Source organism: Colossoma macropomum, unplaced genomic scaffold (genome assembly GCF_904425465.1).
Source record: "Colossoma macropomum unplaced genomic scaffold, Colossoma_macropomum, whole genome shotgun sequence".
Taxonomy (NCBI): Eukaryota; Metazoa; Chordata; class Actinopteri; order Characiformes; family Serrasalmidae; genus Colossoma; species Colossoma macropomum.
The window spans coordinates 23,984,835-23,999,308 of NW_023494785.1; the positions used below are offsets into that span (position 1 = coordinate 23,984,835).

The 14,474-nt window shown below is 38.2% G+C and overlaps 1 protein-coding gene across 1 annotated transcript in view; it reads left to right on the top strand.

The window, feature by feature from the left end:
- The first annotated feature begins 4,100 nt into the window (after window positions 1–4,100).
- plecb (plectin b) overlaps window positions 4,101–14,474 on the top strand; it is a 146,952-nt gene continuing 136,578 nt past the window's right edge. Inside the window, exons 1-2 of the mRNA XM_036587935.1 lie at window positions 4,101–4,294; window positions 10,138–10,333. Of these exons, the coding sequence (XP_036443828.1) occupies window positions 10,141–10,333 (193 nt within the window). The 5' untranslated portion in view covers window positions 4,101–4,294; window positions 10,138–10,140. The remainder of the gene's footprint in view (window positions 4,295–10,137; window positions 10,334–14,474) is intronic.

Consider the following 14,474-nt stretch of genomic DNA (forward strand, 5'->3'; position numbering starts at 1 on the left):
GGACCACTCCAAACACTGTACTTCCTTCACAACAGTGCAGCCAATGAGCACAGCTTTTTGAACTGTCTGTCATGCAAAGTCATAATGCGGCTGAACGTGACTGGAGGACAATTCTGACTGCTAAGATCTGAACACATGAACTACAGATGACAACTGAGAATAAAAAGAATAAATAATTTACTAACATTTATGCGAGTCAGAAACCTTACTTTTAACTAGCTCATGTCTTGCAGATAATACTAATTTGCAAACTATGAGTCTCAAAATTAATGTATATTTTGCAAGAATAGCTTCTCTTTTTGCACAAAATACAAGGACTAAACAATTCATTCTTATAAAATGAACTACATTAGTTGTCACTGGCAAACAGCCTACTGACAAGTATCTCAGATGTGTCTCAGAAATTCATTATTATTTTCTGGAGTGCGTGAAAGTCTGTGTTTATTTATTTCACCAACAGAGGGTACTAAAACTGCGGTTGATGAAAAGTTGTATCACCAACTAATCCATTTGTGTCCATTGAAGAACACCTAAGCTGATGTAAGTAAGTAAGTAAGTAAGTAAGTAAGTAAGAAATAAATAAACAAATAAATAAATAGAATTTACAGTGTGAAAATTACCCCTGTTTTTACATTGCTGACTGCTTTGTTGCCAACTCACACTCCTGAATAAAAGAGGTGTCACGTAAGTAAAGTAAGTGCTGTATATCACTGTAGCAATTTCAAAATGTCCTCCAAAGACCAAATCATAGTTAGTATATGGTTTTCTTGAATTCCTTATGCATAAGACATGCTCTGGTAATAGATTGATTACTGTGTTATTAAGTGTAAGAGTACTGAAAAAAAGCTATATGCAATTCCTATGCAATCTACAGTACATGCCATAGTGCAAGATGTTTTAAAGTCAACCTGAAATCAAAATGAACCTTTTTTCACATCATTTAAAACACAAAGTTCCTGTTTTCTGCAATCTTCCATCAAAGTGTAGGACTTTAGAAAGTGTTCTGATTTTTGATTATTTTTATCCATCCAGTGCGGATGGGGACCTCTCACCATCACCACCTATCATGATGTGTATATAAATATAAATTTTATATATAGAAGAAGGAACAAAACTTTTTTCTTTATTTGAATGGTAGTTAATGGGACTTATAATACTCCATTCAGCATACAATGTTTGCACATTGTAAGGAAGGAATGTCTTGGCAGCTTTTTGTTATAAAAATATTAAGCAAAGAATCACAAAGCAACTTTAAGTCAACGATGAATAGCCTAAAATTAGGTTTAGTGGAGGTAATTCTGGCTTTGTGCAAATGGAATTTTCCCCATCAGTGCTTCAGCCCTATAGCATCACCAGTGAAAGGAAGATCTGCATTAACTACAAGAAATAAGACTATTGTCTTATTGATATGGATTAGTCTGTAAACAAAATTAAAAATCAGCAATGACACCTCATTCCAAAAGTCTGAATGGGAAAATAGGCTTTGATTTCTGATTTACATTGACTTTAAAAGTTTGGAATCTGCTGAAGGTCAAATGACACTGATGGAAACAATGTTTATTTCATGATCATCATGAAACAATGATTATTTTAGTATTAAGATAAGATGATACAAATGAAGCATCATACTGTCAACACACATTTATACATGTGCTTCATCCATAAGAAAAATTGCCTATTCAAAGCTCCAGCCAGGACACAGACAGGTAACAACAGCAACAACAACAACACTACAGCACACTTCCTGATTTAACTCAGTGATGCCTGATGCCGGGTTTTCCGGAGTCAACTCAGACTCTCGACTCCTGCTGCTGGAATTGATGGAGTCGACTCCACTTAATTTTAACAAAGACAGCACCAGAGTTGGTGATACAAGGATACCGCAGATATTAAACCATCCTAAATGTAGTTTACCCAGTTTTTGGAGTAGCTACAGATTACAGTGATATGAAGGAAATGTACAGACTTACAATCAGACTAGTTCACATAAGGTGTGAGTGATGTACTGAGAAAATCTATACTGTAGTCAGAATTTACTCAAAAGAAACATTTTCAAATTATTTTTCAATTGTTTGTAAAAGAACCAAGTTTTCATCCTGGAGCAGTTGGATGTTGTCCCTCTTTTCGTGAGAAATTTTTAGGGCAAATAAGAAGCCAACTTCAGCTTCTTCCTGTTTTCCACAGTGTTCTGTGAAAAATACTGTTGGTTTCTGTTCCTTGTACTGTTTCTAGGCATTGTTTATTGCAACACTGATCATGAAGTAAATGTACAGTTAAGGTGCAGAGCACTGCAGTGTAGAGGAAGGAATACTCGTGAGCAGACTCTTTTGGAATCGACTCCCCATCACTAATTCAACTTAGATGAACAGTAAGTGAATCTGGAGAGTGATTGTTGATATTTGAACTCAACAGCCAAAAAAAATACACCCCTCCTTTCAGTGCTCCTTCAGAAGCTCTGCCCCCCTAATTCATGGATACGCTTTGCCAAGGTGAATGACACTGAGCTAGCCTTTTTTTTATATATTTGTAATCATAAAAAGCTTTGCAATTACTGTACAGACAAATGCTACATGTAATGTAATGGACATTAGCTAGGTTGTAGGATAGCAACTTGTTGCTACAATTGCTGCTGCAAAGCTAACCAGGTGGAATTAGCTATCACAAATAATAACAAACGGGAAAAAACAATACTGACCTATTGGTTCTGTAAACCAGCAAAAATAAGTTATGTTACCCTCCTGTCAAGCAGAAACAGAGCAACCTCCTCATCTCTTTTCATGTCTTTTAACTCTTGATGAAGCTGAAGTCCACTTCTTTTTTGCCAGTCTTAGGCATCAGAATGTAACTGCTACACCATTTAAGGTGGAATGAAAAAATTTGAACAAGAGGCACCGGAATGTAATGTTGCTCCAATTAAGGTGGAACAGAAAAAATTGCACAAGAGGCATCAGAATCTAACTGCTGCATCATTTAAGGCAGAATGGGAAAATTCGAACAAGCATCTGGTGAATAGGAAGCCAACTTCAGCCTCGTCAACTCGTGGAGGTCTCTCCGCCGTTTAAATGCCTCACAGATGTTATCATCCCAGATAGCAGGCACATTTGGGCCTAATCTGTGCCCTTTTGGCACTTATGGCTCAGTTACGGCACTAGCAAGTGTTGTGTTGGCAAGATGTGGGCCAAATGTCATGAACTTGGCTAGACTTGGGTTTATGACACTTGGGTTGGCTCTTCACCCTTGCCTGATCTAAGAACTTCTTTCTCAGTCAGATTCTTTAGATCTGCTCCTCAGATCTTCTCCTTTTTGGCTGTTTCTTGGCCATCTCTCCTTCCTGACAATGTATGGAGTTCAGCACAGCTCCTCCCTGTCCTCCGTCACTCTGTTGCTGATTGGCTGCAATAGTGTTGTGTCCTTCAGTCAGAGCCACTTTGTTTGTTTCCCATTTACAGAGCCAGGGGTGTGTATGGACACCGGATTTTTTCACAGCACACCCAAAGAACTGACAGCTAGTGGACAGTAAGGAGATATTCTCTGAATTTGACAAAAAGTGTATTGAATTAACATTGCTTACTGCACCTTTAACCATTGTATGAAAGGTCTATCCATAGCCCAGTGTCTGGGGATGTACCAGATGTTGAAGTTAATTGAATTACCCAGACTATGACGTAAGTTATCAGTTTATTGTTAGTTGTATGAATTAAGTTAAATGTGATCGCCTCAACTGCAGAGAAAATATGTGGGTTTCATGTTTTGCTAAGTAGGCTAGTTAAGCTAGCGCTGTTTAGCCATTCAGGAGATTTCACAGGTACAGTTGGTACAGTGTCACTGCTACAGTACAGAGTCAGTGCACAACAACAAAAAAAGAAAAATAATCTGACATACCAAACAACGTATCTCTTTAATTTAACCATTTAATGGCAAGCAAGGTAACCTAGCGTTCCCTGCAGCAGCTGCACTCCAGGTAATTGATCTCGAGTGGGCCGGCCGGGGTTTCTCAGCTATGTGTGTGTGTGTGTGTGTGTGTCTGTGTGTGTGTGTGCAAGGCTAACACTGCCAATTCTCCCGTGTGCTCTTCTCTGCAGTCAGGCAGTTCCCTCTGCCGTTTAGCCCGGCACTCCTCCGCTCTCCTCAGGCGGGCAGGCTATTGCAGATCCTGCCTTTACGCCTCCGCCCAGCCGGACCGGACAGTGTGTAGCTCTCTGCACGGCGAGGATCAGCAGCTCAGTCGGACTCTCTGCACCTGCCTTCATGTCTTTGTGAGAGCACCGCCGGACATACTGCACAGCGAGCTACGGTGAGAATGAAGCTTATGGCTACTGTCGAGTCGACTTCACAGCTGACTAGTCGATTTCTGTCCTGTCGTGTAGGCTAATCTTTGAATTGAATTATGAGTGGACACTCAGAGGTGCCTGGTCATTCTCATTTGCTTCGTATTCTGCGCTATAGAAATCAGCCCAATAGTCAATAGACAGCGTCAACAGAAAACACATACAGAAGCTGTGCGCTGGTACATTCTGTAGTGTCCTGCAGAGCTGGCTGATCTAAACTGCTTGGGAGATGTGGGTACCACTAGGAAGTAATCATTTTGAAGCCTGTGTGAATAGCTTATTTTACTGCCCTTCCATCCCTTCTATTACCTTAAAAAGTAAATGAACTCTGGAATATGTAGGATCACATTCTGTTTCTAATGCAGCCTTTGTTGTATGACTTTCTATGGCAGTCTTGAGAACTTTGTCCAGGTGTAAAGCTACAGGATCCTAATATGTCTTGCAGTTTGTATCCTGCTGTGTGAGAACAGTCATAGACTATATGTGATTAACTCTTGTAAGGTCTCCAAAGAGTTCTAAAGCCATCTGATGTGTACAGACTGCCATCACCAGCTATCAACCCTGGGTTGATGGATGATGACTCTGCTATTTGCAACTCAAATTTGGATGCTGTAGCAGCAAAGGATGTGTCACTTATGCCAAGGCTGCTTCATGTATTTATCCTTTAGGTAAGCTACAAGACTAAGTCTGTCAGAACTAGACTGGTGCTTCCTTGTTCTAGAGTAGTGGATTATCCCTGCACATGGTGCTTTCTGTGCTACACTGGATAGATTCAGCAGCCGATTGCTTCCTGCATATGTGTTAATATGTGACGAAAGCACTAAACTGGGTAGAACTTTGCATGAGGTCATATTTTGAGAAACACTTATCTAGACTATTTTTAGTCTGAGCTGTATTTGCCCTGCGATATCATTTTCATTATGTTATGACCCTTCATTATGTTATGTACATATACATATTAAAACACAGAATCTCATAGGACTGGGCAATATGACAATAATTATCCTTATTGTGATAAATCCCCAGCACTTCCCAACTACATGTTTAATTACAAAAAGAGGCTAATTAGTCCTGATTAATTGAATTTTGTGCATTGTGTGAATGTTAAATACAAATAGTTGCATTCTTAGTTTTCAATAGTATTCTTTAAATGTGGCACTACATTGTCTGTTACCACTTATCAGATGTCGGAAAAAATAAATATTGTAACATATTGTGCATCGTGAAAACTTGAAATATAGTGATATTACATTTTTTCCATATTTTCCAGCCCTAGAATCTCATAATTGCTCAGGACCAGACAAGGTATGTTTCAGTTGTATATGAGCACGACTTTATTCTTTTGTCTAATAGTTTTCTTTTGAAATCTATCCAGTAAAGGCACAGGAAGGGCCAAGAAATTCTGGAAAAGGCAGCTACTGAATACTAGCAGAACAAGAACTAAATTCGTAGAGCTATCCTAAATGCAACCACCCCTCTTATACACACACTATATTAATTATACTTCTATGTGCCTCTCAAGTAAATGCACGATAAAGATATGCTCGTGTTATACTATGGATTGGTAGCAGTCTGTGTGCATGCATGATGGAGTAGAAAGATGGATACAGCTTAAAGATACAGACTTAAACTTCATCTCCTCCAGCCAGTGGCAGCAGCAGAGACATAGCCACCAGCCAATCAGAGGCAAGCACAGGCCTGAATTAGACAGATGCGCCTAGCCGGAAAACAAACACCCACCAAAAGCAGCAGTCTTACAATATTGTACATTTCCATGGGCCTGGCGAGTGCTGACTTAGCCTTATACTCTGCTAATGTATTGATCGCTACATTCAGTCTGAAAGTGCTGTTTACATTTACACAACTCATTTACACTGAGGTTAGACATAAGGGGTGTTTTTCAAATTAAATTCATCACTTTTCTGCCATATAAAAATTGTTAAGATATTAAAATGACTGGGAATTCCATCGATTTTTCAGAATTTGTGCGTAGTTTAATGGTTGAGATGTAAACAAAGTAATTCAGAGCAGTTTGATGTGAAATGTAGAGAAATTTACTGACTCAGATTTCTTTACAGTGGTGATAGTAACCACAGGTTGCAATGTCTATGACACAGATATAGCCATTGTTTACTGTCCAAAATGCCTAGTTAACTTACACGTGCCATCAGAGTTTTTATATGTAATGTTGATAGTGGTGATATAGTGGTAAATCCTAAAGAAGTATGTTTTCCTTAGGGATTATTTTGCCTCACCATACCCTACGTGTCCCTCTCTGGTATGAATAGATTTTTAAAAATACATTTTAGGCCAAAACCTTCTCAGATCTATTGTAAATGAATGTCAGCGTATTTGTAACAATTTGGTAATAACTTTCAGCCAGGTGGCTTTTAGAGGTAATAAATGCTTCAGGCGTCTGGTTCCTGTCGTCACCACTGTGAAAAATGTTGACTTTGTAAGTTTTTCTAGAACATAGCATTTCATGTCAAACTACTCTGAATGACATTGACTACATCTTAACCATTTAGTTATGCACACATTTTCCCATGTAATAAAAAGAATAAGGAAATCGAAATGGAATTTGTGGGCTGATGCCTATGTTCGATATTTTTACATATATATCTTCCAAAGCAGAGATCTAAACATTTATAAAACGTAGAAATTGTGATAAGATCCCCTTTGAGAAAAGTGTTTCCCTCTTCTAACATTCGGAGTTCAGCTCATGAAGGCCTTGCTAATGAGCCAATAAGTCAATAAGTCGAATCAGGTTTTTTTTTAACTCAATTTTTCTCCACAGTTTAGTCGTTGCTGATTTCACGCATTTGCTAGGTATGCTTCTTCACACGGTGCTACCACGCTGGGAGGATGAAGGTTATCATGCGCTTCCTCTGAGACATGTAGACAGCGTCCACTGTAATACAACATCACTGGACAGTTCAGTGCTCTTGGAGGAGACTACTAACTTGCCCTGCATGACGAGAAGAGGGAGGAGCATCCTACCCATGCAGTGAGCGAAGCCAGTTGTGCTCTAATGGACTCCAGCCACGGATTGCTGTGGCATCACTGGGAAAATCAGGTGTTTTTAATGAGGCATTTGTGCATTATGTGTTTAACAGTCTTCGTTTGAAGGCTAACAGCCGCTGGACAGTGGAATTGTAACAGAGCAGTGGATGTGGCGCTGGGCGACCCATGGTGACGGGACATCCTAATGTCTTTATTTAGCACCCATGATTCATGGGAAGCTTTAATAACTTAATAATATTTTTTAACCATTAGCGTATTTTGACTCACAACACCCTCGGTGTACCTCTCTTTTATAAATGGATTTTTAAATATGCATACACTTACTTACTTCACAGCATTTCAATGTTCTTTTAGCATTATGTTTATCATAGTGTTTTATAGGTGATGTGATCAGAGTATCAGAGTATCAAAGCATGTTTCAAATCATACATGCCATCTATATAAAAATTTCTTGGGCTAGTCAGTAAGGGGTTGCAGAATGGCCTTTAGAAAAAATGAATCACTTCTTTAAGTTTCTTTAACTATTCCCATCAATAAATAGTGTCATTTCATTGTGCAGCAGAGATGTCAACCTACCTTTTGAAGTAGGTTGACCATTCACAGCAAGAAATGCCACTATTATTAAATAAGCAGTGTGAGCTGATGCATTATCTGACTTCATGGCTATTGACATTTAGAAGACATTTATGTTGGTTGTTCAAACAGTCCTTGTGCCTCCACCTTTTTTAACCTGTAGAACAGCATGGAGTACGCTTTTATTTTAAATCATAAAAAAGACTTTATGCATAAACTTTTTAAAATGCACATTCTTTTATGTTTGTACTTTCTGACAGTTTTTAGGTGTGGGGTTGCATTGTTTCACCTGTATGTATGAAGTCTCCTATTTGCTTTACCACTTAGACACAGTGATTAGCATCAATTCTGAGTCATATTGTACAGTTTAACTTCATTTTACAAATACACAATGGCTACTGTATCTCTAAGCATCTTGTAATCTTGTCATCTGTTTGTATTTATGTATGTTGTGGTGCAGATAGTATGTGTGTTGGTACAAGATGATTATGATGGTCATGACAGATCACAGATTCACTGTGTGGACATATATATCACTAATATTGCTTTTCAGAAATAGCCTGTAGAACTGACAGTGTCAGCAATGTGTGTGCTTGGCAGTTAGTGTTTGCATGTCATGGTTAAAGTCCTAGAGCACTGCTCGCTGATAAGAATGTTTTTCATAAAGTAAGTATGTAGTTAAAACGTTTATATCTGTGTCTATTACAAGTCCCAATCTCCTATCAGACATGCTTTACTTAAAACCACAACATAGCCCATGAATTATGCAAATGTTTTCAAATACTCTGACCTGGCCTGTGTAATGCTTTAGTTAATCATTAACGTAAGGGAGAGTTTGTGAGTAGTTTAGCCCTTAATACGTGTTTTTGGTAACCCTGGTTGAGTAATGGCACAGGGTCGTCTTCTTTTGCTTACAGGAAGCATTGCATTTGGCGTGCTGCCAAGCAGTTTGAGCATTATAGATGGAGAGCAAGGTGGAGATGTGGAGATCCCATTCACGTCTGACTGAGGTATCAAGAGATGTTGATGTAGGTGTACCTCAGATGACTTTAGTGTGATCACTGTTTTTTTCAAGGGATCTCTTTGAAAGAGAACAAAGCAAATGGTTGAAGGAAGATTTGACTTTGTGTTTTTAAATGATATAGGCATTGTACTGAATATGTGTTTGTATGGATTGTGCAAGTTTATGAGCTTGTAAACAGTACAGTAGGACAGTTGCTCTGGGGCTCTGGGTCTATAATGATTGGACCTCATCTATCACTACCTGCCAAATTTTACACCTGTGACTTATGGGGAATGACAACAACTTAATAATACTGTGTTAAGGTTGGTGTAGTGTAGTGGGCCATACCACTGCCTTCCACACAACAGCAGAAGTTTGATTCTCCACCTGGACAAGCCCACCATGCTACACCAATAATGGGACGTTTAGCTAATGCTTTTTAAAACTCTCTCAAGCACACTTTTCATCATTGTGGAGTGATGCGCATCACAACCGAAAAGCAATCCTCTAGTTAATGCAACGTGCTTCATGGTTTTAAACTGTGCATTTGAATGCTAAAAGCCACAAAAAAGCACCATATGTCATCACAGCTGTGATCAACATCGAGGTTGTCTTTTCCCTTGTCAGCAATGAAGAAAAAGTTAATTTTGGCTGTTTTCAATCACCAACAGCTGTACAACTTTCTGCTTTTTTGGAACTTTTATTCCAAACGTCAGTTTTAAAATGTCTATCTGCAGAAAATACCCCTATTCATAGTAGCTGATCTTTCAATTCAAGAAGTCAGTTTTGAAATGTCTTTCACTCGTCTCAGTCTTTCGTGTTCTCTCATATCACTTTGTTGTTTACCTACTTGTCAGTCAAATGCATTAACCCGCCCTTTAAGAAGCATGTCCTGTTTCTTTTTAAGCATGAGATGTGACAATGTTCTAAACGTGCCCTAAGAGTATTTGAGCAAGACTCCTAATGTAACTTGGCTGAGAAGCAGCAATAGCAAGTAAACATGGAAGTTACATTGTCATTTTTTATTAATTGAAGATCATTTACATACACGGGGGCGTCCCATTCATTTTTTTCTAGTTGTACCACTGTGCAGAGCTATGGAATTGTTAAGGTAAAAGTCCAAGGTAGCTGGGTAGATGATGTTTGTGCATGTGTGTGTATGTTTGTTCATGTATGTCTCACCGACACCATCTTTTCCATGTGACATAGGTGATGGCTACAGGCCGCAGGGAAAGGCACAGGGAGCTGTCTCTGAGGGAGGAGAGCTCAACTGAGAGGAGTAGTTCACCCTGTCCTGGTGACACCCTGCCCTGGAACCTGTCCAAGCACCAGAGGGTCAAACGCTCCAAGTCTGCCTCGGCTGAGGTCCTGGACCCTGCTGAGAGGGCCGTCATTCGCATTGCAGGTGGGCCATTCAGATCACTCCAACATCATAATGTCTGACGCACTTTCACCACCTTAGCTTGGCCAGTTTAAGATGACCCAGCAGAGCAGAGCCACTTCAACAGTTGAACCCTGATTCAGCCTATGGAACAGTGCCTAGTGTACTTCCTTTGAATGGGCTATCATGGTCAACTGTTAGGTGTGGTCAAGTTTTTAACAATAGACAATAGCCTGTGCAAATATTCCTGTAAACCTGTCTGATTAAAGTAAACATGAGAAAGTTGATTAAGTGATGTTTATTTAAATGATTCATTTCCATAGTGTTACTCATTTTCAATTCATTAAAATATGACATTCAGTAAGTAACGTTAATTAGAAAGCATGTTGTTAGATGCAGTGACAGTGGACACAGGCAGACTAACAAAAATGTCCTCTATTACCATAATATAATACACTATTGAGCTAAAGGGACGATGTAGTACATGGCTGTATAGACATTTGAATAACAGTTGTTATCAAGTACATGCTGACATAAAGCATAATGGGACTGAAAGCAGACATGTGTGACGTTCCCAATGTTATCCTGTCATGAAGTCATTAGTCAAACTCTAAGTTACACCCTGATGTCTTTACACTCTTAAATACAGCAGAAAATGCCCCTATTCATAGAAGCTGATCTGACAGCCATTGTGTTTGTCATTTTGCTAAGCTATCATACACAGTTGATAAAGTTAGTGCATGTGCCCCAGACTGCTGTTTATCTTCATGTGGATCAGGCTTTGGCGTCATTGACACCATGGCTATATGGTCAGTTTATGAAAAACTCTTTTGGCTTGGCTATGCTTTGTAGTTTTGAGCTCAGTCTCTGTCTTGCTGTGTGTGGCAGTGAAGGATATAGTTATCCCTGTTATCCAGCTGTAGTAGGGTAGTGACTTTGTATCACATTAGCAGCATTGTCTCCTGTCTTAGTGGCTGTGTCAACACATACATACATGCACATATTCCTCATTCATACTGCAGAATGTCCTCTCATGAAGAGATTTCATTTGGGTCCATATGGGAAATATGTGTCAAAACAAGTGCTTTAAGCTTTTCATTTACAAAATTATAAACGTGACAATCAAGGTAGTTCTTACATTTCTGTGCATCTGTGTGTACAGTACTGCGCAAAGCCAGATCACCCTTTAATTTGTTGCATTTCCAGTTAAAACAGCCAATACGTTTTTCAGTGTCAGAAACAAAAGTAAAAAACAAATTTTAATGGGAAATTACACAGAAGCCTCAACAGCTAAATATAATACAACTTTTTCAGTATTTACTTTTCCTTTCTTTGCATTTATTGCAGCTTCCATTTTTTTTCAGCAGATTTGCTTCCAGTTTTTCAATAAATCTGCAGGGATATGTTTCCACACTTCCAAAGTATAGTCTCAAAAGTTGATTGTATTTTCTGCTTGTGTCCAAGTAATATTAAACACAACTCAGAGTCCAGAACTCCGTTGTTCTTAGAGCACCAGTAGCTTCTTTGTTTGATTTGCAAATTTTCTTCTTTTTTGTCTATTTCTTTTTTCAGTAATGGTTTCTTGACAGATACACAACTTTTTAGATCCATGCTGTTGTGTTGTCTTCTCACAGTGGAAGAGTAGACAGAAACCTTTGTAGATTTAGTCAGATCTGAAGCAAGGGCGGAGCTCTCCTACTTTCTAAAACTTTGTTTATCCAATGGTGACAGTTTTAATGTCTACCTGGTCTAACAAGACTGTCAGGAGTCTCATTTTCTCCCATATCTTACAATTTATTTAAAATCCAGCTTTGGAAACTTGTTTTTTTACTTATTGTCTTTTGACTTTCCCCTTCATCATGCAAGTGAATTATCTTATATCTAATCTCCTGAGAAATATCGCCTAAAAATTATTGACTTGTACTTGTGGTTTTAACTGAAAATTTATTTAAATGAAAGGTCTAACTGTATGTCTCTAGATAAACTGTCCATATTTGTTTTAAACAGTCTTGCGGTTTAGCAAGTTGTAGAGTGAGTATATAATTAGGAGGTCATGTTGTGATGAAACCATGCAAAGCTAGTCTTGAGTAAATGAAGGTCCTGAGCTACTGAGGCTCAGCAAGGAGGTAAGAGGCGAAGTGATCATGAGCATGTTTAACCTGCAAGCTGTACAGTAATTAACATGAACAACAAGAGAAAAATTGTTATATGATTGACAGTAAAAACAAAGCATCAAGTTCACTTTTCTGGATTTCTGCTTTCACTGCAGCTCAGTATATCCTTTAATCTGCCTCTGGGCTAGTATTGCCTTGAATAGGGCTGACTCCAGCCTTCACAAGCCTCTAATCCTCTAAGGATTTGTGATAGGCTGCTAAAACAAAATAATCTAAAGTACTGCTGACTTATCTGGTCTTATACGATCAAAAATTATAATTAAACCCTCTGGTCTGAGTTCTCTGATTCTTGAACTAAACTAAGACTGATTCTCTGTTTTGAAGCTTTATTGTAGTGTATAACTCTGTTAAGGCTGTGTCTGAGGAATAGGCCTTAAAGGTTGAATCTAGATTATGTAACTACAGTGTATCTTAATTTCTTACAAGAGTATTTCTTTATTTAACTGTGAGACATTTTAATACCTTCATTTTTCTGATATTGAACTAATAATAAGACAATGTAAAGAATGTGTGAATTTCAGTGATTAGTGGTCTGTTTACTCATGTAATTACATATTTGTTTACACAAGGGCAAATGTTAGTATGTGTCTAACTTAAGGCATGGGTACCTTTAAGTATGCTCTGCATAGGTTAATTAAAACTCTCGGAGAGCTGTGCCAAGCCTGAGTATGCACTTTTTTTCAGAGAGAGAATAGAAAGCATCTTAGAGAACTGGTGACCCTGATAGACAGATTGTGTGCTATACTCACTAAAAACCCTTTGATAGCATTTAGCAGCACCTCATTCATTCAATTCCTTAATTTATCACTGCCATGGAATTATAACAGTTTCATTACAAATTTTTGTTTCCTATTATATTCCTTCTGTTTGTGTACTTGAGCTAAATCATGAATAAATTTGAATATGCAGGACAGACTATGCTTAAAGCTACAGTGAGTATGTTTTGGAGATTTGGTGACCTCTCTGAGGGAAATATGTTATTGCACACAATGTGCAGAACATTTTTAAATATCGGTTTTGATTGGTGCTTTGGACCTCTTGCCTGAGCAGATGAATCTGAAGATTTTGAGCTCTTTGAAAGAGTATTCAAAGAGAGTTCAGAAGTCACATTAATTTCACGTATGAATAAAACAAGTGTGGGTTTTGTACACTTCATGTTAAAAATGTGCTGTTACAGGTGAAAAAATGTCACAATGATCATGTGAAAAAGTATTAAATTACTTGTAAAATCATGTTCATGTGTGAAAAAATGTGTGATCACATTGACACACAATGAGATTTGTAAGCACATAGTTTTTGTACACTTCACATGTAAAGTATGTAACTTTCCTTTAAAGGAAAACTTCATGAACGACCTCCGAGGATATAATTGAATTACCTACTATTGCCTTCATATCTTAATCAGTGTACTGATGATTTTGCATTTTGGACCTAAACATTGAGCTGGATCTTCTTTGAGCCTGTGTGTGATGTTAACACGTAAAAATGTATAATGTGGTGCCATAAACTCACAATACCCAACTAGATACCTCTGCTTTTTAAATTACTATTCAAAGCTTTACAGAATGACGCAAAGCAGCGCACGCACACCATATTTTAGTGAGCTAAATTCATCATGTTTGTGTTGTGGTGTATGGCCGATCACTGCAGTTAACAAAAGAATGGAAAACCTAGTACTGTGTGAAAGAATGGCTCTGGCACCTGCCTATTGCCTTTTATTTTAAGTGTTATTTGAGTGAACAGGTTTTTGTTCTTTTCTTAGTACAAGGTAACTACTATCTGTGGTGATCGACCATATGCTATGGGTACTGCAGATAGAGATTAGATTGAAAAATCCTGAAGTCCTTTAGGAGGAGTATTTATGAAAACAGAAATACTAAATGCTGTGAGAGGGTCATAAAAAAGGCTTCTAGTATTTTGGGCAACAATTTGGCTTATTCTTTAAATGACTGTTACTGGTATTAGGACCTCTTCTGTTGGACAAATTGCCA